Here is a 24,609-nt window from a genome sequence, read left to right as displayed (position 1 = left end):
GAAAGGGCCTTCTGATGCTCCGTCTTAGGGAGGACTCTCCACAAAGAGGAAGGTTTTGCATAGGGCTGGGGGCCTTCTGGTGGTTTTATGCATTTCATGAGTCACCTAGGCTCAAAAATACATCTCTGAATGGCTAGAGCTCCACTGAGGAGATTTTCCAACATTGTCTCATCCTCAGACGAATATGAACAGCTGCTTCCCAATCTTGCATCATGACCGGCTTGGTAGGGCCAGCCTGAGGAAAATGAATATTGGATTGCCCACTTTAATAATTGACATCTCTCTGTGAATCCCTCCATTTCCTCAGGCCCACCCACTCCCACACCCCCTTCTGAAGGGCAGGCAGTTTCTGAAAGGCATAACTGAGGAAGGTAATCGATCCAAGCCATCTGCTCCTTAATTAGCTTGGGCAGGGACATAAGCAGAAACCAGGTTGAGCCAAGGCCCTCCCCAAGGGATGACTCTCGTGTCTTTGCTTTTACTTTGCCAAAGTTTGGGGTGACCTCATCTACAAAGGGAAGACCAAGCCAATGAAATCTGACTGAAATAGCTTATGTTGATTTTTTTCTGGCCAAGATTGCTGGAGGCAGCTGGATCTTATGGGACAGCTAGCATTTCTTGAGTGTCAGAGAGGGGCATAATCAGCCACATCTGAAAGCCACTCCGCCTTCCTTAGCTTCAGATCACTCATTTCTCATGAGGATTAGTCCAGCCCCACCCTCCCCAACCCTCAACAGTGAAGGAATAGGGAGGACGTCCATCAATCAGGGTTGCCTTATGTTTGCGAAGGCAGGTTCAAATGATGTATTATTAGGCCAGTCAGAAGGAAGACAGCACATGTAGGCCGAAAAGGTACCGTGGGGCCTCATTCTGGCTTTTTTGGCAAAAATGGAAGCAGACCATAAGACCCTTTTTGTTACCAGGTTGAATGGCCTTCTAATAAATGACATCTCACTTGGAGGATTGCACTTTATCAAATTCTGCTTATGACATGGTAAAACTTGTGTACTGATGAAATCGCCATGAAGAGCCCAGGTTCATTTATATGTTAAACAGGACAAACTGAGAAAGAGGAGCCTGAGCAAACAGAAGAAGAAGCTCTTCATACTGTAGCTCACACTGTTGTAATGGGACTCAGGACACTTTTCTAGATATCTCTAAGGGGAAGCGATTCTAAATCAACAGAATAGAATCAGATTAAAATTACACTAGGAGTTCAAAAGGGGTGAGTGATAGAAATATCTTCTAAAAAATAAAAGAGTCATTGGGGGAAAATATGCATAGAAAATATAGTAAAAGTGAGAAATATACAGGAAAGGCAATTTTGAAAACAACATTGATTTTTAAACATTTTAAAATAAGATATATGTACTACAAATACTCAATTTCATATGCAGTCTTTTTGTTGATTTTCGTATAGGCAAAAATATTTGTACTTATTGGTTTTTCTCAAGTTGAAAGCAACAAAAAAAATTAAACTTTGAAAAAAAAACATTGATGGTACAGTTTAAAAAAAGAGAGAGAGAAGATATTGGCTTTGGAGCAATATGCCCTCCTCTCTCTGACCTCTTTAGGAGGAAGGTCTGTGTCTGCTACATCAAGGAGAAATCTGAAGAAAATATACGTGGGAATCAGACAGGCCTTCCCAGGTGGTTTTCTGGAGAGCATGACATTGTCATAGTTACAGAACTGAATGAACAGGGCAGAAAACAGTTGGCTCAATATCTTCTTTACACACACACACACACACACACACACACACACACACACACACACAAACACACAAATTGGACTCCATAGTACAAAATATGAACCAAAAGATATCTCGTATATATACACTGATACCATGTATAAATAACCTTAAAAATAGTATTACACAAAAATTTTCAAAAAATTCCACACTCACCAAACCATAAATATAGCAAGGACTGCAATGTTCACAAAAGTATTTCCCATGGTCATAGAGCACGTCCTGAAGAATCAGGGAGATGTTAGAGTAGAAACTGTGCTGGATTTGGATTTGAATACAAGAATGTAGAATGCTGCCTCGAATACTTGCTAGCCATGTGACTCTGGCTCTAACCTCTGAACCTCAGTGTCCCTATCTACCAAACAATAATAATAGTAATGATAGGACTGCCCCCACCACCAAGCTGCTGTGAGGGCCAAATGGAATAATATACATAAGTTTTCCCCCAAACCTTAAAGTTCTATACAACATTTACTATTATCATTATCGACAATAATAATATCCAAGTAGAAGAGAGGTGCCCTATCTACAAAGAAGACACCACATACCTCTGATTGCAGAGAAGAATATGCAAGCTAGCCTTGGAATACTGGAGACCTTTCTTAAAGACACCCATGCTCAAACAAAACAGACTAGCCAATCTATCCAAACTGGTATTCCACGTTCCTTAAAAAGACTATTCTTTAGTTCACAACATACATATGGGTGGCCAAACAGTAGTATTCTGTGCTATGTTCATCAGCATCTTCATCTTGGATAGGCATGGTAGAGAGGGAAAAAATGGTCCTGCAGATCAAGAAAAGGAAGAGAACGTGCTGGATCATGTTTGGGAAACTGATCAATAGTTTCACTGATCCTAAGCCACTTATCACTGCAAAAGCCCTTCCGTTTAACACTAAAGTCCTCCCGGAAATATGACATTATTATGGATCACGGAGCATCACAAAATATGAATAATCAAAATTTAAGATCATTGAAAAAGAAAGGTTGAGTTGTGAGGATGGTTGAGCTATAGCTTATTAATTATGATGCAAAAGGAAATATTATTTATAAGGTTTTAAAGGATATACAGCTAGAAAATGTTAGACTGTTCATTCATTAAGGAGAAGGGTAAAAGCAAGATGCATATAAGAGCTGAAGGAAGTTCAGAAGGGGCTACAGATAAATGGGGAAGTTTTTGCTACTCTCATGTTAAATGTGATATGCGTTTTAACAACTGTATATAATAGAAGTCTGTATTTCACATTAAATCATCTTTCTGTTCTCTGGATATTGAAATGTTCATGGGTGTTAGGTTTGTAATAAAAACAAGAAAATCATATTAAAAAGAAAACAGTCAAGGATAAGAGATGGACAGTTCAAGTCATCTGTTGGTATCCATGAAATATTAAAAGAACCACAGGCAAAGTTCCAGTGTGTTGCGCAGAAAAGACCTTTTTATAACATTCATGTAAATTCATGGTCAATAAATCATCTAGGATGAGAAGGTGAAAATAAAGTTCATTATATATCAGTAAATGAAAAGCCCATACCCAACAAGATTCTGGATCTGTCCAAAATTCTGAAGTATAATCACAGATGTTGAAATCACTACACACCAAAGAAAACATACAGTTATGGAAGTATCCATGGAAATGTTGTAAAAGATAGGCCTTGGTCTTTTTAGATTGCATGTTGCCCCTTCTTTCTGATGATACACTTAAGAATAAATGCTTTCTAATTATATCTCGGTTGAATAAGGGTCAAAGTTGGCCAGCTCTGAGCTCTAAAAGGATTCACTTTGATTGGAGTACTCAGGTTGTCCGCCTTCCTGGAATGCATTTGTAAATCTCACCTCAAGATAAGAGGCATGTCGCTCATGAAGGCCAAATATCAAGCTCCTTGTGTGTTTTGGTAAGCAAAAATGGGCTCCTTAGCACTTAGTTCAACAAGTGCCCTTGAATAGTTTGGATTTTGTTCCCTTTGAGTAATTCATTGAGCCTTACTAAGTGCTAAGCCCCAGGCCCAAACCCTATTAGGTGTAAAACCTTAGTGGGTGTGGATTGGCAACTAAGGTGGGGCCCAAGGTGGGGCTGACTCCAGGGAGGGTCTAATTTACATGTCTGGGAGAGCAGAGGCTTTCAGACCACCTGGTTTTAAGTCCGCCTCTTTGTGACTAGGTCACATGGGTGAATCGCATGTGTGACTCATCCCTGCCGCTGAAAAAGATATAAAAACCAGGTGTTGGCTGTCTGTTCTTTGGAACTCGTTCCCGCAGCAGTGGTGGCGCGTGACTCTGGGCCGGCCCTTGTTCTGAGCTCCCGGGCTGAACCTAGATGTTGGTAACTATGAATAGTATTGAGTCTGTCTGTTGATATTTGTAATTTGTTTGTATTTTGTTCTGAAGTTCAGGGTGCTGGATTTTTCCCCTGAACTAAGTGAATGCTGTCTGTATGCTGGCTTAAAGTAAGCTTGTCAACCCCTTCACCTTGCTTTCCCTAGTTAAGCAGATCAAAAGAACCTGTGCTGTTGGCAGCTTTCTGGGTGCTGGCTGTGGGTGGATCTTACACCCCCACAGAAGCTGCCAGACGGATTGTTGAAACATTGTGGATATTCCTCTGACCATTTTCTGAGCATCTCCTAGATTTGGCCTTCAACCATTCTGAAGGGTTTTCTAGTTCTGTTGGCCCATAAAGTGTATTTTAGGGCCTGTAGAGTAGCCTCTTTCCTGCTTTCCCTTCACCAGATCACCAATATCTGTCAATATAAATCCATCTCTTTCTTCTTTAAAGGCTTGAAGTAGATGCTGCCTTTGGATTTAAGCTTTCCTCATCTTCTAGGAATCTCTGACTTTCTGAACAAGGGGAGAAAGTGACACTCTGGGTCCTGATGACAAACCAGTGCTGGAATGTTGCTATGTGGGATCATGGGATTGTGTGCTTTCTATGACCCTAGATATCATCTGGTCATAGGATGCTAGGATCAGAGGTTTGCAGCTGGAAGGAAAACTTAAAATTCATCTAGTCACCTCCCACTCAAAAGAAAGTGAAACTGGTGATGAGTAAAAGAAAGTCATTTGTCCAAAGCTGAACAAAAGACAAGTGACCAAGTCCAGCTTTTCATGATATACTTTAGTTGACCACAGTCCACAGCGGCGCTGTCCAAGACTTGCATCCAATCATTTTCATGTTATCCAATCAAAGTTCCATCATTTGTCTTCCACTTCGTACTAGATCTGCTTCCAAAGTCGTTAATTACGTGAAGGCTCCCAAATTTCATATAAAAACATGCAGCTAAGATTCACATAGTTCATAATGTTGTAATAGTCAATGTGCCCAAAAGGCATTTTCAAAGGTTCCTCCCATTACAGTAAATCTTTATCAATTAACAGGAAGTCATTAACATGTGATTGTCTGTGTTGTCCAAGTCTTAGAAGTGATTAATATTGAGTATAGTTATTCATCCCCTTTGGTGCTAAAGGGTCTCAGAGTTTCTTTAAGAAAGCTGTAGGTGTCAACTGTCAAATCTGGTCTCTCAACTAAGAGGCCAGAAGTAAAAGATTTTTTTTTTGTGCAGTTTTGACTGTTTTGAACCAATAGGAGCAGAGTAACCAAGTCATAAAAAGCCAGCCTTAAAGTCAGGATTTGGGCACCAGGCTTGTCTCTGATCCATATTGCCGAGGAGACCTTGACCAAATAATTTAACCATAAGGTGCTCTGGGCAACACTAAGGCTATAAGCTCTAGCTGAGTTGTTTACCTGCAGCTGGAGGAAGGCATTTCCTTGCCAAGAGCTCCCTATTCCAAACCCACAGGTGGGCACCAAACCCTTTCACCAATAATCCATAAAATAATTAAGTGAAACTCTTGGCAATGTATTCCCAGTTCTTAACAGAGAGCTCATTTTTTAAACAATTCTGAACCATAACAAGGTACACACATTAGACCCTGGTGGGAAAGAACATGGCATTACGCAAAAAGCACAAAATAGAGCAATTCATCAACCTGCTGTTCAGAGGTAGGGCATGAGATCCAGCAGCACGAGGAAAATTCCACTGCCAGGAAATGGCAAAAAATGGCCACATGGCCCCAGCTGAGTTTTATTAAAGCATTTGAGTTATTTGAAGGCTTGTCATTGGGACATGTTTCTTCTCCAGAGGAAGCTCATGAGGGAAAGTGTCTTTGGCCCCAAATCAGGCTGATAATTAAACTAATCTCTATTTTATGTTGCTGATAGGACCATTCAGAATGTTGGGTCACAGAATCCAAGACCAAACGTTTCTCCTCATCTCAGCCGGGTGGCTTTTCAAGGCAATAAAAGGGATGCTTTGGAATCATAAATTTAAAAAGTGATTTGGGGAGTCGTATTTAGGAAAAAAATCTGAGCCAATGTGTACCTGCAAAGATAGAGGTTCCCTTGGAGGACAGAGGTGGACATGACTTGTGGCAGCCCATTCCCTGGCTATCTGCTGGCCTTCTGCAGTGTCCTCTCCTGAGGGGATCATCCAGTAGCTTATAGGATGGATGCAAGAAAGAACTTTCCAGAGAAAAACATGTTATCACCATTCCGACTTCTACAGAACAAGCACGAGCCACGGGCAAGCAAGGAATGAGACCCAGCTTGTACTTGTAAGCCCTTGGCAGTGAGTGTTAGGTCCTCCAGCTTCCCAAATCCCCCACAATGTCCCCATTTTTATTTACCCCAGAAAAATAATTTAAAGGATGTAAGATGCTAAAGTGGTCCTGAGTTTCCTGCCTGAATCTCCTCAGTGATTAAGAAACTTTGTGTAATACCTCCTCATAAAAACAGGGCGGAGGGCTGGCAGGGGGGAAGAGACAGAGACAGACACAGCCAGGCACACACACACACACACACACACACACACACACACACACACACGGACACAGAGAGACAGACTCGGACACAGCCAGACACATACATACACACACACACACACACACACACACACACACACACACACACACACACCCAGAAAGACAGACACACACAGACACACATGGACACAGAGAGACAGACTCGGACACAGCCAGACACATACATACACACACACACACACAGACCCAGAAAGAGAGACAGAGAGACAGACACAGATACTGCCAAAAGAGAGACAGAGAGATGTACGAGTACAACTACCAAGGGGTGTAGATCCTGACTTTAGTTATCTCTGGTTCTGGGGATCCATGCTGTGCTACCCACCTCCCTAGCGGGTCACATACCACTTCCCATCTCTCTGCATCTTTGTTTGAAGGTCTAGGGACTATTGCACCTCTTTCTAACTGCCCCCTACCCCCACCCCAGAAGCCTAAGGCCATGAGGCCCAGAGTACTCTGAAGGTGTACATGCAGACAAGTAGATATCCGGATAGTTGCTCGGAATTATTCGTCCTGTTGTGCAGGGGCTGAGGGAATCTCTTCGTTTACCACACCTGAGATGAATACAGGGCCTGACTCTGCCATCCAACAAAGGTCCAGAATCCAATCAAAGTCAAAAGGAAGCACCTCTTCCCTTTCCAGAACAGTAGGGCCTCGGTCAGGCTCTCCTCTTTATGGTGCCTGGCTAAAGCAGACTGACATCCTTCTCCCATACTTCGGAACAAAATCTGGGGAATTTGTCATTTGTCTTGACCCACATGGGCCCAAAGGGTCCAGTTTCTCTCTCCTTCCACAGAGTAGCCAGTAAGAGCAGCCCCTAGGCTTGTGTTGATAGTTACTTGCTTTTCAGGCTGCTCAGCATCAGGCTATCCCCATTCTGTCCCAAAGATGGCATCTGAAGGCCTCCCTACATTGCAATAAATATGATCCAAAGGTGTACAGCGCATTTTGCTAAGGACCGCCACAGCTATATTTAGAGAAAAACTATTTGCTCTCTTCAAAAATGTGCATCTGGTAGGAAAACAGGACGACATAGCAGATGGCTTTGGTATATCCCACTGCCCTACCCACAAATAAGGATCCATCATCATCCTGTGTCCTACCTAGAGCTGCTCTCTGACGCCGGCTTGGCCTGACAGAGGAGAGGGAACCCAGGTGCACAATGAGATGAGCATTTTCAGACATGACAAATGGGAGAGTCTATTTTCCTTGATTGTGAATATTCATTACAAGTTTTCCTTTTTCTTTTATCAAAAGATGGTATGGGAAGGAGACAAAATAATATATATTAGTAAAAATAAGTAAATGAAGAGTCATGCAGTGTATCACTCGGTTTCTACTCAAAGTACTTCTAGCTGGCAAATCCTGGCAGAACTTTTGCTCAGCTAGTAGAGATGGGAAGAGCCCAGGGTCACCTCCATATTAGCATGAGGCAGCAGGGCCCCCCAAAAGGCTTTCCATTTCTCCCCAAAATGAAACTCTACTTGAGAGAGTCTTCATTGGAATGGAGGCGGATACTTTCAAAACTTCAAAATGGCAGACAGAGGTGAATTATTATTACTGTTTTGTTGACGTCGCTGTTGTTTTCACTACTCACTTATTTCTCTTTGTTTTCATGTTCTGGTCGTCACTCTCATCTTCTGTCTCAGATCCATCACTTTTATCTGCTAAAAAAATATGAGGTGAAATATTCAGAATTCGCAACTACATTCTGAAAATATTGATAAACCATAATACAGTCATTTAAAAGTTAAAATACAAAGAGACAAGGAAATACTTTTTTTTCTTTTTAAATACAATTAATATTTTTTTATTTTTCCCCAATTACATACAAAAACAATTTTTAATGTTCGTTTTTTTTCACTCTTTGAGTTCTAAATTTTCTCCGTCCCTCCTCCCCACACCTCATTGAGAAGGCAAGCAATCTGTTTTAGGTCATACATGAGCAGTCATGCAAAACATAGGAAATATATTTTCTGAATGATCACTATCAATACCACTGTCTTTGTGTGTCTCTATTTCTGTCTGTCCCTCTTCATCTTTGTCTCTGTCTTTCTTTGTCTCTATCTCTCTCTGTATTTTTGTCTCTCTGTCTCTCTCTGCCTGTCTCTGTCTGTCTGTCTCTGTCTCTCACTCTCTGACTTTCTTTCTCTCTGTCTCTATCTCTGTCTCTCTCTCTCTCTCACCTGTACAACAGCAGCCTGATTGCCTGATCACACACTTCTGATTTCACCACCGGGCAGCTTGGACACCCAGAGCTCCTCCTAACTATCCACTTAAAGCCATTTGCAGAAGCTGGTAGGTAGGGCCATGAGCTTTGCTCCTTGCCCAGAGCTGGATCAAGTCTCTGGAGCTGTGCCTGGACCTATTTGGAGGCTAAGGTCCTGGAGAGCAAAGACCACCCGGTGCTTCGCTCAGGGACTGGAGGCAGGCTTGGATGGATGACCAGTGGGCTGGGTGTGGCTCTGCCGACGCTCCTGCTGAGAAGGGTGAGACTTTGCTCCTCTCTGGCTTCTTCTTCTCTGCCAGAGCCCCGAGGGGAAACATCCCATGGATTTTCAAGTCTGTTTTCTCTAGTCTATTTCCCCAGCTCTGGGAATGGAAAAATAGATTGTTTGCTGCTGCTGGTTAACTGTGCTTCTTACTCCAAAAAGTGTGTTTCCTTCAGAAAGTCAAACTGGTCAAGAAGAGAGAGCACCCTTCTTTTCATACAGAAGAGGTAAGGGCTGTAAATGTTTAATGAGCTTTAGGGAAAGAGGGAAATTTGTGCCCTCCACCTTTGAAATCTATCTCCCAGTATGAGAACAAAGGCCAAGTGGAGATGTTCAAGTAGTGCTGTTATCTCTTCCCTGACAGGCCGGATGATCCCGATGTGCTAGCTGACATAAGAAGCACTTTTCCATTTGCTTGCTCTCTCCTCCCTGAGCACAGATGGAAAGCTGCTTTCTCATTCAATGTATCACATGGGGGTGGGGGCAGAGGAAGAATGATACGGGCATTGTAGCACTCGCTAAATCGCCTTCCAACCCACAGCCCAAACATGGGTCATTGTGTCGCTCATTTGTCTCATCTGATCTCCCAGAGGAAGCTTGAACACGAGGCCTCTCTCCATAATGAATGTGGAGTTTATGGAAACAGCATTGATTTCTGCTATGGTGAGGCCCATCACACGTTTATCTTGGATAGAACTTGACAACTCCCCATACAGGGTTGCTCAGAATCTCAATGAATGGGGCTGCTCACTTCCAGGCCAGCTCCTCTCCTACCTACCTCGGCCTCCTGAGCATAGAGCCCTTCAGTATGAAAGGGAGACAGATGAGTGGCCATCATCATGTACACGCTTCACAGTATCAAGGAAGATAATCTGGGCAGAGCCAGAAACCTTTTTTCAGGATTGATGGCAGACAATGTCAAATGATACACACCTGGTGTATGGAGACACAATTACTCAACAATTCTTTAGACTAGCCTCAATTATTTAAGTCCTAACCAGGTTCCGACAATATTTCTACATGTTCTCTTTTTCCATAATCAGAGAAGTGCACATTTCAAGTGTGCTTCCTCTGGCACTGACTACAAATGGGCAGTCAACCAGACTGCCCTTCATTTCCTAACATAGTGTCTAACTGGGTTTTAGAAATAATCTTGATGTCTCAGACTAAAGCAACACAGGAGAAACTTTAACATCAATCTAGAAAGAGCTTGAATATAGATCCAGGGACATATTCCAGAACCATAGAATCGTAGAATAAGAAGGTCTGAAGAGACCTTTTTGGCTCTCTAGTAAAATTTATACCCTAAATGAATCTCAATGTTAATAGAGCCAACAGGCTGCCATCCACTCTAAAACTGTCCAGGATCAGAGCCCAGCACTATCAGAGGCGACCCATTTCCCTGTGCACAGTTCACATTGTGATGAAGACCTTCCTAAGATCAAGTTTATATTGGCCTCTTTGTCCCTTCCATATATTTCTCTTGGCCATGTCCTCTGGGGCCAGTCAGAACCACTCCTTCTTCCACTTGATAATATTTCAGATATTTTAAGGCCACTGTCTTTTTCATCCCTGAATTTTCTCTTCTCCAGGATGAGCATTCCTATTTCCTTCAACCGTTTCTTACAGGGTACGAATGTAAAACCCTATCGCATCTAAGTTGTGTACCTCTGGGCATTACCCAGCATGTCTGTGCCCTTAAATTGTGGTATCGAAACTGGCCAAAACACCCCTGTGAGGTTCTGACATGGGGAAAAGTCAGAGGGATTGTCATGTGTTAATTCCTGGAAGCTACAACCTTTCCAGTGTAGCCCAAACTTAATTTTTAATTTATTTAATATTCTATTTTTCCCAATTACATGTAAAAACAATTTTAACATTCTCTTCTTTTCAAATTTTGAGTTCTAAATTCTCTCTTTCCCTCCTCTCCCCCCTCATTGAGAAGGCCAGCAATTTGACATTGATTATACATATGTAGTTATGCGAAACACATTTCCACGTAAGTCATTCTGTGAAAGAAAACACAGACAAAAAAACCAAAGAAAATGAAAGTAAAGATTCTCTTTATTTGTTTATTCTCTACAAGTTCTCTCTCTGCCATTGGGCAGAACCTTTCATCGTAAGTCCTACAGCATTGTCTTGGATCATTGTATTGCTAAGAATAGCTAATTTATTCATAGTAGATCATCATACAATATTGTGGTTACTATGTGAAGTATTCTCCTGGTTCTGCTCACTTCACTTTGCACCAATTCATGTAAGTCCTTCCATGTTTTTTTTTTCCTAAGAGCATCCTGCTCACCGTTTCTTAAAGCACAATGATATTCCATCACAATCATATAACAACTTGTTCAGCCATTACCCAATTAATGGATATTCCTGCAATTTCCAATTCTTTACCACCACTAAAGGAGCTGTCACAAATCTTTTTTTCTTTTTAAATCTCTTTGGGATACAGATCTAGTAGTGGTATTGTTTGGTCAAAGGGTATGAATGGTTTTATATCCCTTTGGGCATAGTTCAAAATTGCTCTCCAGAGTGGTTGAATCAGTATACAACTTAACCAATAGGACATGGGTGTTTTTATTTTAGCACATCTCCTGCAACACTTGTAATTTTCCTTTTCAGTCATATTAGTCAATCTGACAGATAATAGCTCAGAGTTAGTTTAATTTGCATTTCTCTCAGCAATAGTGATTCAGAGTATTTTCTTTTCATACGACTATATGTAGCTTTGATTACTGTGAAAACTACCTGTTATCCTTTGACCATTTATCAAGTTAGGAATGGCTCTTATTTCTATAAATTTGATTCAGTTTTCTATATTTTGATGAACGAGGTCTTTATCAGAGAAACCAACTATAATTTTTTTCACAGTAATGATTACAATTATGTATTTCCCTCCATCCTTTTCCCCTCTATTCCCCTACACTCTCTCCTTTTATTCTCAAAAGTGTTTTGCTTTTGACTTTTACCTCCCCCAAAATGTCCTTGCTTCTATCAGCTTCCATTCCTTCTCTCATCCTCTTCCCTTCCTAGTTTCCTGTATAGAAAGATAGGTTTCTACACCCAAATGAGCATGTAGATTATTCCCTCTTTGAGCCAATTCTGATGAAAGTAAGGTTCACGTGCTCCCCTCCCCACTTCCCCCCTTTTCTCCTCCACTGTAAAACTTTTGTCAGGCCTTCTTTGTCAGATAATTAATCCCATTCTACCTCTCCATTTCCCTTTTCACATGGTATTATTTTTTTTCTCATCTCTTAATTTTATTTTATTTTTTAAATACTCATTTCATCACACTCAGCTCACATCTCTGCTTTCTCTCTCTCTATATATATACTCCTTCTAACTGCCCTAATAAGGGAAGTTTTTAGGATCATTTCCCCATGTAATAATATAAACTATCTAACCTTATCAAATCCCTTCTGGTTTCTCTTCACTGTTTATGTTTTTATGCTTGAGTCTTATATTTGAAAGTCAAATTCGCTATTCAGCTCTGGTCTCTTCATGAGTGCTGCTTGAAAGTCCTGGATTTCATTGAATTTCCATTTTCCCTGAAGGATTATGCTCAGTTTTGCTGGGTAGGGCATTCTTGGTTGTCATTCTAACTCTTCTGCCCTCTGGAATACCATCTTCTAAGGCCTCTGATCCTTTAATATGGAAGCTGCTAAATTTTGTGTTGTCATGACTGTGGCTCCATTACATTTGAAATGTTTCATTTTGGCTGCTTACAGTATTTTTTTTTTATCTGGGAGGTCTGGAATTTGGCTATAATGTTCCTGAGAGTTTTCATTTTGGGATGTCTTTTAGGAGATGATCAGTGGATTCTTTTGATTTCTATTTTACCCTCAGGTTCTAGGATACCAGGACAATTTTCTTTGATAGTTTTTCAAAAGATAGTGTCTAGACTTTTTTTTTAATCATGACTTTCAGGTAGTCCAGTAATTATTAAATTATCTCTCCCGGATCTATTTGCCAGTCAGTTGTTTTTCCAATGTGATATTTCATATTTTCTTCTATTTTAACTCTGTTGTTGTTTGATTGGTTCTTGAAGTTTCGTAAAGTTACTATCTTCCATCTGCTCAATTCTAATTTTTAAAGAATTATTTTCTTTACTGAGATTTTGTACCTCCTTTTCCATTGGCCAATTCTACATTTTGAGCAGTTCCTCTCTTCACAAGATTTTTGTATATCTTTTTTTTTTTCCATTTGGCCAATTCTGCTTTTCAAGGCCTTCTAATCTTCATTGGATTTTTGTGTCTCTTTTATCATTCAGCCTATTCTGTTTCTTACTGTGTTTTTTCTTCAGTATTTTTTGTGCCTCCTTTACCCAGCTGTGAGTCTTTTTTTCATGATTTTCTTGCATCAGTCTCATTTCTCTTACCATTTTTTCCTCTACCTCCCTTACTTGATTTTCAAAATCCTTTTTTGATCTCTTCCATGGCCTGAGAGCAATTCAAATTTTTCTTTGAGGTTCTGAATACAGGGATTCTGATTTTGTTGTCTTCTTCTGAGCGTGTCTTTTGATCTTCCTTGTCACCATAATAACTTTCTACAGTAACTTTTTTTCTGTTGTTAGCTTTCCAGCCTATTTCTTGACTTTTAACTCTATGCTAAAGTGAGGTTCTGCTTCACAAGGGGAGGCGGCACTGTCCCAAGCTCCAGGTTTTTTGAGCAGCTTTTTTTGATTTTTAATTGTTGATTTATTTTTAGTTTTCAACATTCATTTCCACAACTTTTATATTTTCTCCCTCTCTCTCCCCACTTCCTCCTCAAAACAGCCTGTAATCTGATATAGGCTTTACATACACATTCCTATTAAACATATTTTCACATTAGTCATGTTGTATAGAAGAATTATAATGAATGGGAGAAACCATGAGAAAGAAAACAAAACAAAACAGAACAAAAGGAAAATAGTCTGTTTTACTCTGCATTCAGATTCAGTAGTTGCTTCTCAGGATGTGGATGCCATTTTCCATCATGAGTCTTTTGGAACTGTTTTAGGTCCTTGCATTGCTGAGAAAGGCTAAGTCTATCAAAATCTGTAATTGCACACTGTGGCTATTACTGGTTCTGCTCACCTCACCCAGCATCAATTCATATCAGTCTTTCCAGGTTTTTCTGAAGTCTACCTGTTTACCATTTCTTATAGCACAATAGTATTCCATTGCATTCATATACTACATATTTCTCAGTCATTCCCCAGTTGGTGGGCATCCCTTCAATTTCCAGTTCTTGACCACCATAAAATGAGCTGCTATAAACATTTTTGTACATGTGGGACCTTTTCCCATTTTTATGATCCCTTTGGGATACAACCCTAGAAGTGGTATTGCTGAGTCAAAGGGTATGTACATTTTATAGCCCTCTAGGCATAGTTCCAAATTGCTCTCCAGAATGGTGGCATCAGCTCACATTTCCATCAACAATGAATTGGTATTCAATCTTTCCTACATTTGTCATTTTCCTATTTTGTCATGTTTGTCAATCTAATAGGTATGATGTAGTACCTCAGAACTGTTTTGATTTGCATCTCTCTGATCAATAGTGATTTAGAGCATATTTTCATATGACTATAGATATCTTTAATTTCTTCCTCTGAAAATTGTCTGTTCATAGCCTTTGATCATTTATCAATTGGGGAATGACTTGCATTCTTGCAAATTTAACTCAATTCTCTATATAGTTTGGAAATGAGGCTTTTATCAGAGACACTAGTTGTAAAAATTCTTTCCCATTTTTCTGCTTCCCTACTAATCTTGGTTGAATTGGCTTTGTGCAAAAAAAAAAAAAAACTTTTCAATTTAATATGATCAAAATTATCCATTTTGTGTTTCATAGTGTTCTCTATCTCTTGTTTGGTCATAAATTCCTCTATTCTCCATAAATTTGACAGATAAACTATTCCTTGCTCCCCTAATTTTTTTTTATAGTAACACTCGTTATATATAAATTGTGTACCCATTTGGACTTTATTTTGGTATAAGGTGTTAGACATTGGTCTATGCCCAGTTTCTACCATACTATTTTTCTAGTTTTCCCAGCATTTTTTTTTGTCAAATAGTGAGTTCTTATCCCAGAAGTTGGTGTCTTTGTGTTTATCAAACAGCAGACTGCTACAATCATTGACTGCTGTATCTTGTACACGTACACTATTTCACTGATCTACCTCTCTATTTCTTAGCTAGTACCAAGTTGTTTTGATGATTGCTGCTGTATAATACAATTTAAGATCTGGTATGGCTAGGCCGCCTTCCCTAACATTTCTTTTCATTAATTCCTTTGATATTCTGAACCTTTTGGTCTTCTACATGAATTTTGATATTTTTTCCTAGCTCTATATAATAATTTTGGTAGTTTGAGTGCATTCCTGGTACAAATCCTTCCTGATCAAAGTGTATTATTCTCGTGGTAAGTTGCTGTAATCTTTTTGCTAATCTTAGTTAAAAGTTTTGCATCTATATTCATTAGGGAAATTGGTCTATACTTTTCTTCTCTGTTTTGGCTCTTCTGGTTTAGATATCAGTACCATATTTGTATCATAAAAAAGAATTTGGTAAGACTCCCTCTTTGCCAATTTCCCCAAATACTCTACACAGTATTGGAATTAATTGGTTTTTTTAAATGTTCTTTAAACAGGATTCACTTGTAAATCCATCTGGCGCTGGAGAATTTTTTCCTAGGGAATTCATTGATGGCTTGTTCAATTTCTTTTTTCTGACATAGTGGTATTTAAGTAATTTACTTCCTCTTCTGTTAATCTGCACAATTGACATTGCTGCAAATATTCATCCATTTCACCAAGATTGTCAAATTTATGAGCATACAATCAGGCAAAATAATTCGTAATTATTGTTTTAATTTCCTCTAAAACAATAATTGGGAATTATTTTGCCCAACTGTATGCCCACAAATCCACAGTTGTTTTCAAACATAATTCTGGGGACCTGTAAGTCTTTGACTCTTTCAAGCTGGTATGATCTAGGAAGAGGTGTGTTTTCCTACTCTCCTATGCTGTGCACTCATTTGTGGCAGACCACAAGTACTTTTTCCAACCCCGGAACTGTGACCAAGGTCCTTGTTCTCCTATGGCCACAAGCTCTGTTGTACTAATGCTCTTCCTTGATGTGAGATTAAGACCCAGGAGTACAACCAAGATCCAAGTATAAGCGATGCAACAGAGTCCTCCTGCCTCTGGTGCCAGCAAAGGGACCTTTGCACATCTCCTTCTGACATGTTGTTCGAACCCCTTACCATCTATGGGCCGAGAGGTCTGGAAACCACCACTGCTGCCACTGATTCAGTAATCCCAAAGCATTTTCTTGGACCTGGCCTTTGATGCCCCATCCTGCACTGGACTGCACTCCAGTCTCACCCTAGAGTAATAAATCTTTCCCGCCACACTTCTAACTTGTCTGGGGATCAAAAACTGTTTCACTCCATCTTTTTTTCTGGATTCTTCTGCTTTAGAATGTGTTTATAGTCATTATTTAAATGTATTTTTGGGGTTTGGGGGAGAGCTCAGGTGAATCCCTGCTTTACTCCACCATCTTAGCTCCACCTCTGCAGCCCAATCTTGTATTAGTTTTGTTTTGTTTTGTTTTGTTTTGTTTTGGTAACCATATCACAAAACTCACTCATAGAGCTTGTAGTCCACTGAAACCCCAGGTCTTCGTTCAGAACAACTGTTGTTTAAATATGTATTTCCATCTTATAAGTTGAACAATCAACTTTTTTTGTTTTTTACAGAAATGTAAGATTTAACATATGTTCCTTCTGAATTTCATGATATTAGATTAATGTTCAGGCTTTAGCTTGTCAAAGTCCTTTGGGATTCTGACTGTCATTCAGTCTGGTAACCATTCCTTTCATCTCTGAAATATCTACAGATCTGGGGTCCAGATCATCTACGCCATTATACAAGTCACTGATTTTTTTTAAAAGATAGTTTGACATCAGAGAATCTAGGAGCATGGAGACTTGACATATCACCCCTGGAGACCTGGAGTTTTCCTACCACACTTAAATTCACTTACTATCAACTAACCTTCGAATCCAGCCATCCAAGCAGATTGGATTCCATCTAATTGTATTAATGTCTAATTCTTCTCTCTCCATCTTTTCCACAAAAATAGTATGAGATAGTATATACAAAGTTGTTAGAATTTTGGTAAGCATAATCTACAGTATTCCCCTTATCTATTATGTTAGTGATTATGTCCAAAATGAAATGAGATTGATAAACTTTATATATTTTAATATACATTTACATGCCTGTGTTGTGTCCTCCCCCATTGCCCACCTCGAATGTAGTATCACCAAAATTAAGGCTCAGTTTATTCTATGCACCTCTATCCCCAGAGCTTGGCACATAATGGGCATTTAATAAATCCTTGATGATTGAGCGACTGAACTGTTGCTTACAAAGATTTCATCAAGAACTGGTCAATCAGTTGATAGTTAGGTGGTTCCTGAAGTCAGAAGTCCTAAGTTCAAATCTGACTGCTGACATTTACTAGTTCTGTGTCCCTGAGTAAGCCACTTAACTTATCTGCCTCAATTTTCTCAACTGTGAATTGGGAATATGACAGCAGCTCCATCCCAAGATATTGGCGGGGGCGGGGGGGTGGAATTCAATACTTAGCACAGCGCCTGGCATGTAGTAAAGGCTTAATAATGGACTATGTCCTTCCCTTTCACCTTCTCTTAATAAATATTTCTTAAACACCTCCTACTATGTGTCAGGCATTGTGGGAAAAAAGGTAAAAATAACAAAACAATCTCTCCTCATAAAGGGTTTCCATTCTAATGGAAGGGGGGGTGCATGAGCAGATATAAGTATATATGGCATAAATAGAAAAAGAACAAAGAGAAATAAGATCCGAGTAGTTAAATTCAAAGTGGCATGAGTGGGGTGGCATTCACACATGTGGGGAAAATGAATGACTTCCTTCATTTTGCTTGAAGGAAGGGAGGGATACTGAGGTAGGAAGAGAAACTGTATCATAAGGAGGCAGGCTGAGGGGGAGGATGCCCAGACACACAGAGAGGAGACATGTGCTGTGTTTAGTCATTATGTGGCAGGGACAGATCAAAGCTCATTTTGGCTGGGTTGCTTCCTACTTGGATATTTACCAACCAGCATGTTAATTTTCCTTTTAGAATTTTCCCAGGAATTGAACTCAAGCTCCCTGGTTTAAAGTGTGCACAATTTTGGGGCCCCTCTCCAGGTTTGTGGCACCTCAGCAAACATATCTTCCAGTTTTCCCAAAACAAAGGGACAGTATATATTGGACCACATGAAGTATATTCGTCAAAGGCTGTATGTATTTTCTTACTCTCTCCTTACTTAGTATGGGAATCAACTTCCTGCATGATGGTGTTTCTCCTTTGAAGAAGAAAAGAGAAACAAATGGAAGATTGAGCAGAATTCTGTACCTAAAGCCTGAAGACTGACCTGACTGAGCTTGGTGAGACCAGCCACCAGAGGGTCGGGTAATAGAGATGGTTGTTTTGTTTGTGGGTTTGGGGGCCACAACAAGGTTTTAGAGCCGTATGCACATCATATGTCTCCCTACTTCTTGTGTCTAATTTTATTTTCATCTGTAGCATATTATTAAATTGACCTAGCCTCAAGGTCCTGCCTCAAGCCTCTCTGGTGCTCTGTGAGTCCTTGGACATGAAAACATACTCTCTACAAATCTACCCTTCTTAATATTTTGGGATAAGAGAACAAATCACATTTTTAAAGGAAGAGGAAAAAGGTAATCACATGGAAAGGGAAAAATGTACTTATAGGATTTGAGTACTTTAGGTGTGGGAGAGACGAGTCAGAGCCTTCACTGATGCATTTAGGACAAAGGGGCTTAGCGTGTGAGATATTGGAAAGTAAATTGTTGGATTAGAAGCACCTTGGAAATAGAACTACTGGGTCATGAGGTATAGCAGAAGTCATACAGGAAAGCACAGCAGGTCAGTGAGGGTAGGTCCCATGGATAAAGGAGCAATCCACCTGGAAGGAATCTATATCTAGGGCAGATTCACAGCTTCCGTGCATGGAGTGATGCATGGATGGAAAGTAGTAAGGATGGAACAAAGACCTTGTCTCCACTTCAGTCAAAATGATTCATTTCCTTTCTCCAGAATCTGCCTACTTCACAACAGTCTGGTATCACCTGGTCCCACCAAGATCTCTAGACTCATCATGCTTCACTTACATGCTCAATCTCCAAATGGGCTCTTTGGATTGTTTACACCACATGAATCTCATCTCCTGCTTCCAAGCCTCAGGCTACCTTTCCCCCAGTCCCCTGCGCTGATATCACGAGGGACTAGGATAACGTTACTGTTTGTTACAGCAATAGGAAGGTGAGGAGGGAGAGGTTGAGGAAGCAAAATTGTGAGTTCTTTTTTGGACATATTGAGTTTAAGTTGTTTGCTGGACATCTAGTTCAAGATATCTAAAAGGAACCTGGAAATGCAAGATTGGAGGTCAGCGAAAGGGTTTGGATAGGACAAATAGATTTGAGAGTCATCAGCATAGGATTAGTAATGAAAACCATGGGAGGTGATGAGATCACCAAGTGAAGTAGTATAGAGGGAGAAGGGAAGAGGGCCCAGAAGAAAACCATGTGTGAGATGTATGATTAGAGGGCATGCTCTGGATGAGGATCTAGCCAAGGAGATGGAAGGAGAGGTCAGAGAGGGAGAAGGAGAACCAGGAGAGAGTGTCACCCTATTAACTCAGAGAAATGAGAATGTCAAGGAGGAGAGTATGATCAAGAGTGTCAAAGGTTGCAGAGAAGGCAAAGAGATTGAAGGTTGAGGAAAGTCCATTGGATTTAGCAACTACGGGATTACTGGTAACTTTGGAGAGAACAGTTTTGGTGAAATGATAAGGTTGGAAACTGGATTGCAAAGAGTTAAGAAGAAATGGAAACACTACTTGTGAATGACTTTCTGAACAGGAGTTTATCCATAAAGGGCACAAAAGATACAAGACCATAGTTAGTGGGGAGGAAAGGGTCAAGTGATGTTCCCCCTGCCCCACCCTCTGGGACAAGGAGATATAGGCATGTTAAACAGAAGTTAAGCACCGTTAGAAACCTCAACTGCCATCTAGGACACAAGTCCCCAAGCAATTATGACTAAAACTTCCCTGAAGAATGACCATGAATCTCTGTATGAAGACACCCCATCCCCCCACAGGAGAACCTACCACCTGTTCAGAATCCCCTTTCCCTTTGAAACCACTCAGAAAATTCCCTCTCCCTCTAATATTAAGCCTCATTGAACTTCTTTAAAGCAGGTACCCATTGCATTCAGTACCCCCCAGGAATGAAGAGGTCAAGTCTAATTGTAACCTTGACAGCTTTTTGCTTTCAATTATCCAGATGTCGTACAAAATTTTGCCAGATCACAGACACAACATTCTCACTTTGCACATCTAAGGTAAGGCTCCCATTGGGCCGAGGCAAGGGGAGAAGTGAAGTAATTACACAAAAGTGCTCACTTCAGCTGAAATGCCAACTCCATGGAGTATCCAAGTTTCTTGCTGAGACTTCATTCTTCACATTGCACTGGTCTTAGGCCAATGATTTAAGTGAAATGAGTCAAGTCACACTACAATGCATTTATCAAAGCTCAAGCGTAGTATTGTCTATACCAATCATGATAGTTTCTGCTAACATAAAAGTCATCAGTCTCACCCCAGCTCATTCATCTGAACCTTATAGATAATTAACCTTGTCAATTGAATGTAAGGAAATGCTGAAGTCCTTGCCTGGCACCTTGCCAGCAAAACCATTTTGGACCAATTGTTCTTCAGTACGGATGTGATCGCAATGGGGAAAGACAGGACAACTGTAACATTTCCTCTTTATACAGTGGAATTGTTTTTCTCATCTCCAACATAAGAAATCTTGGGAGATGGAATGAGACCCGATTCAGGGAGAAAGCAAAGCAAAGCCCAAAATGTCAGTGAAGCAGAAGTCTTTTTCTTTTTTGCTTTTCTCCAAGCATGTGCACATTAATCCTTGCCAAGTTCTCCTGAAACTTTCTTGCTAAGTCACTTTGAGGCACAGGCTTACTATTTCCTCCATGGGTTATCTCCCTCATTTGAAATAGCAGACCTTTTCTGCTTTCTTTGTGCTCATTTCAAGTGGCTTCCATTTTTATTCTCTAGATCAAAGTGTCATGGATTCAGAACCGGAAAGTTCCAGGAAGATCATCTACTCCCAACCCCTTCATTTCACACAGAAGGGAATTGTGGCTCATTGGTGGCATATGACAGTTAGGAAGCAGTGATATGGAAAAAGAAGTCATTGTTCAGATTTCAAGCAGAGGCAGAGAAGAAGCAGTCAGAGGGGAAGAAGGAGAACTAATAGAAGAAGGAGGGGAAAAGGGAGAGGGAAGAGGAGAAAGAGATGAAATGTTTGTGATGATTTCACCTAAGATCAAATACCTTTTTAATGGATAATGTTTTATTAGCTGTGATCTTATGTTTACATCATAGATTGTAGAAACAAAAAGTGTGCAAATAAAATTTCATTTCATTGGTTTTTAATGTTGAGGGGTTGGGATCCCATTTGCTATGTCCTGTCTTCGACTCCAATAAGAGGAGCTATGTTTTGGGCTGAGTGCCAATGTCCTGCAGTATCTTCTTTGTAGACAGAGTTATAATGGACACTTTCATGCCCTTAGCAAGGATTTCCCACCACAGAGTAAATGAAAAATTCATTAGAGTTGATTCAAAATGAACTCCTTTCATAGTGTGGCTTTCAAGGCTATGCACACTACAGATCCTATCTCTTCCAAACTCATCTGCACACTTTACCCATTCCTAGACCACAGAGACCAAAGAACAGTGGCTGCATCTATGCCCGCGGGCATCTTAATGTAATTAACCAGATGATTAAACACAAAGACACAATGGCAAGGGCAATGACTACAACAAGTCTTCATTATAATTAAGCAGATTTAACTGAATGAGAAGCAGTACGGAACAATGGAGAGGGAGTTGCCCAGGAGTCCAAGGCATGGGTTCATCCCTGTGGTGCCTTTTTTATATGACCTCAGTACCATCACTTAACCTCAGGGATCAACAGACAACTTTTTGGGACAATAAATTATTAATCAGTTAGTGATTTGATAAAGGGAGTTTCCTCACAGGGAATTTTCCCTCCCTACACCAACCATCACCACCCATTCTCCCCCAGACTCCCCCCAAAATCAAATTCAAACAAAAGAGAAGGCATGGGTTTAGACAAGAACAAACCACCCCCATTGTGCACACTGATTTGTTGTAGTCACTAAGAAGTTCTCTGCTAAAAAAATAAAACAATAAATCATGATAATGTCTAGAAATACTCTGAGTGGAAAAAAAGGAATCCTCAGTGAGAAAAACTTGATGAGCTTTCCTCTGCTACGTGGATGAAACAAAAATTCATTCTGCCTGACAAACCAACCATTTATTAGTTCAGTTCTAAAAACTAAAAGAGTATCCTATGTAAAAGGACTTGAGTGCAGATATTTCTGCACAGAATACTGTAATTACCACATTAGTAAAATAGTAAAAAAATCTTCCTCTATAATGACTCAAATTCCAATATTGCCTGGAAAACATATTTTGGTTTCCAGGTTCAATGGCGATATTTAATCAACAAAAGCATTCTTATAAAAAGAGATGAAAATAATCACAGCTATTAGTTACTTGCTGAAGCGTCCAGCTTGCGCTTATGTGGTGGGTCCTCGATGATTCTGTTGAGATCTCCTCGGTTCTTCAAGTCCATTGGTTTTTCCCATACAGAGAGGTGCATTGTTGGGTTGAAGAAGAAAACTCGGTCATCACCAGTCCAGACTACACACCTGGTTTAATTAACAAACTAGTCTTAGTTCAACTCCAATATGTCTAGAAACAAAACCATTAGCACATTTTCTAACTCGCAGACATCAACAACTTTCAAATACAATTAAAATCTAGATAGTTGGCAAAACTCTCCTTGTCACTCTCATACTGCTAAGCCATATTAGACATGATATATTTGTGTCAGGGATATACCAGGAGCTAATCCAAGTACTTGCATATTCTCAACAATTTGAAGGGACTGTCAACATTAAAACTGTCCATTAGATTATGGCTCATGATCATGTCACTTCATGACATCATCCCATAGTTAAGGCACAGATCCCTTTAAAGAGCCATCTCTCAATATCTTGAGAAGAATGAAGAGTCTGCTTTCCACATTTTTTCTTTCCTAGTGAGACCACAAGAATTCTTTATAGTGAAGATATTATATAAGTAACTGCATCAAAAACAGGACAGTTCACATATGTAAAATTAAAATAAAAAATCATACAAATAAAAGTCAAATTCAGACATCTAGATATCTCTATCCCCAGCTCAGTCTTTTCAAAGCCTCCAGAACTGGATCACTTTAAACAATTCCTATACTTTGTATGATAAAGACATATATGTACAGTAGATAATTAACAAGCACTGCAGAAGAATACTAAAATCTAAATGTCATATTTTGGCAACAAAAAATTATCCTTGTTCTTTTACTAAGAGATTTTAGAATTGATAATTCTTTCCCATTTTAGAAAAAAAATGAGCTAATTAAAAGAAAATACTCCTGAACATGGAATTTTAAAAACTAGAAACTGATTAAAATTATAAAAAAAAAATTTAAAAATCTTTTTTTTTCCCTTTTGGAAACTGATCTGTGAAGACAGAAAACAAAGCAGAAAGAACTATAAAATAACAGACTCAGGAGCCTGGTATTCTAGTGCTTTCCCTCTCACTAACTACCTGTGGGACTTCAGGGAAATCACCTCTCCTCTTAGGTTTCCATTTCCTCACCATTAAATGAAGTAATTGGACTAAGTGACCTCCAAAACCACTTTCAATGATCCCAGTCGCAGATCTTCATCTGCTTTTACTCATACTTGGGCAATGGCTGCATTTGGCAGTATCTGCATAGCTAAGGTCAGTGTAGATAAAACGGATCAGAATGGTAAATTCATGCCAGATGAATTGGATCCTACTCTGCACTATACACTGATATGCAAAGCTCTAATTGATTTCAATGCATCACTGTCCTAATGACACAGAATTTGGGGGAGATGGCAACTCAAAGACATTCCTACAGATTAAAACAAAACTAGCCTAATTTGAAGCCAATTTTCATTCACTGCCATAGTGTCTCTTCACTTCTCCAATTCAGACCAGGTCCCTGACTCCTGCTCAAGAAACTCGTCCAGACATCCAAGGAGTTCATTCTACTTGGATAAGATAGACTTCTTGAATCATTTTTGTTAGCAAAACCAAGTTATGCTGGCCCATCAGGAGATGAACAATGTCATCCCCAAAGGGTCCACTTTAAAAGGAATCTTGGGTGCTGTAGTGGCAGAACTCTTGTGGGTCCAACCTTCCCTATGATTTACATAGCTAAAGAAATCACACATGTGTCACTTGAAAACAATATTGCTAGCAT

The 24,609-nt window shown here is 39.9% G+C and overlaps 1 protein-coding gene across 1 annotated transcript in view; it reads right to left on the bottom strand.

Annotated features, from left to right (window-relative positions):
* Positions 1–24,609, bottom strand: part of TCERG1L (transcription elongation regulator 1 like) — a 346,843-nt gene that overhangs the window by 51,982 nt on the left and 270,252 nt on the right. Inside the window, exons 8-9 of the mRNA XM_036736337.1 lie at positions 22,827–22,981; positions 8,218–8,287 (exon numbers count right to left, since the gene is read on the bottom strand). Of these exons, the coding sequence (XP_036592232.1) occupies positions 8,218–8,287; positions 22,827–22,981 (225 nt within the window). The remainder of the gene's footprint in view (positions 1–8,217; positions 8,288–22,826; positions 22,982–24,609) is intronic.

The sequence above is a fragment of the Trichosurus vulpecula genome, chromosome 8 (genome assembly GCF_011100635.1).
Source record: "Trichosurus vulpecula isolate mTriVul1 chromosome 8, mTriVul1.pri, whole genome shotgun sequence".
NCBI classification, from domain to species: Eukaryota; Metazoa; Chordata; class Mammalia; order Diprotodontia; family Phalangeridae; genus Trichosurus; species Trichosurus vulpecula.
The sequence above is the reverse complement of the archived record's forward strand: the minus strand, read 5'-3'. Positions and strand labels throughout refer to the sequence as shown.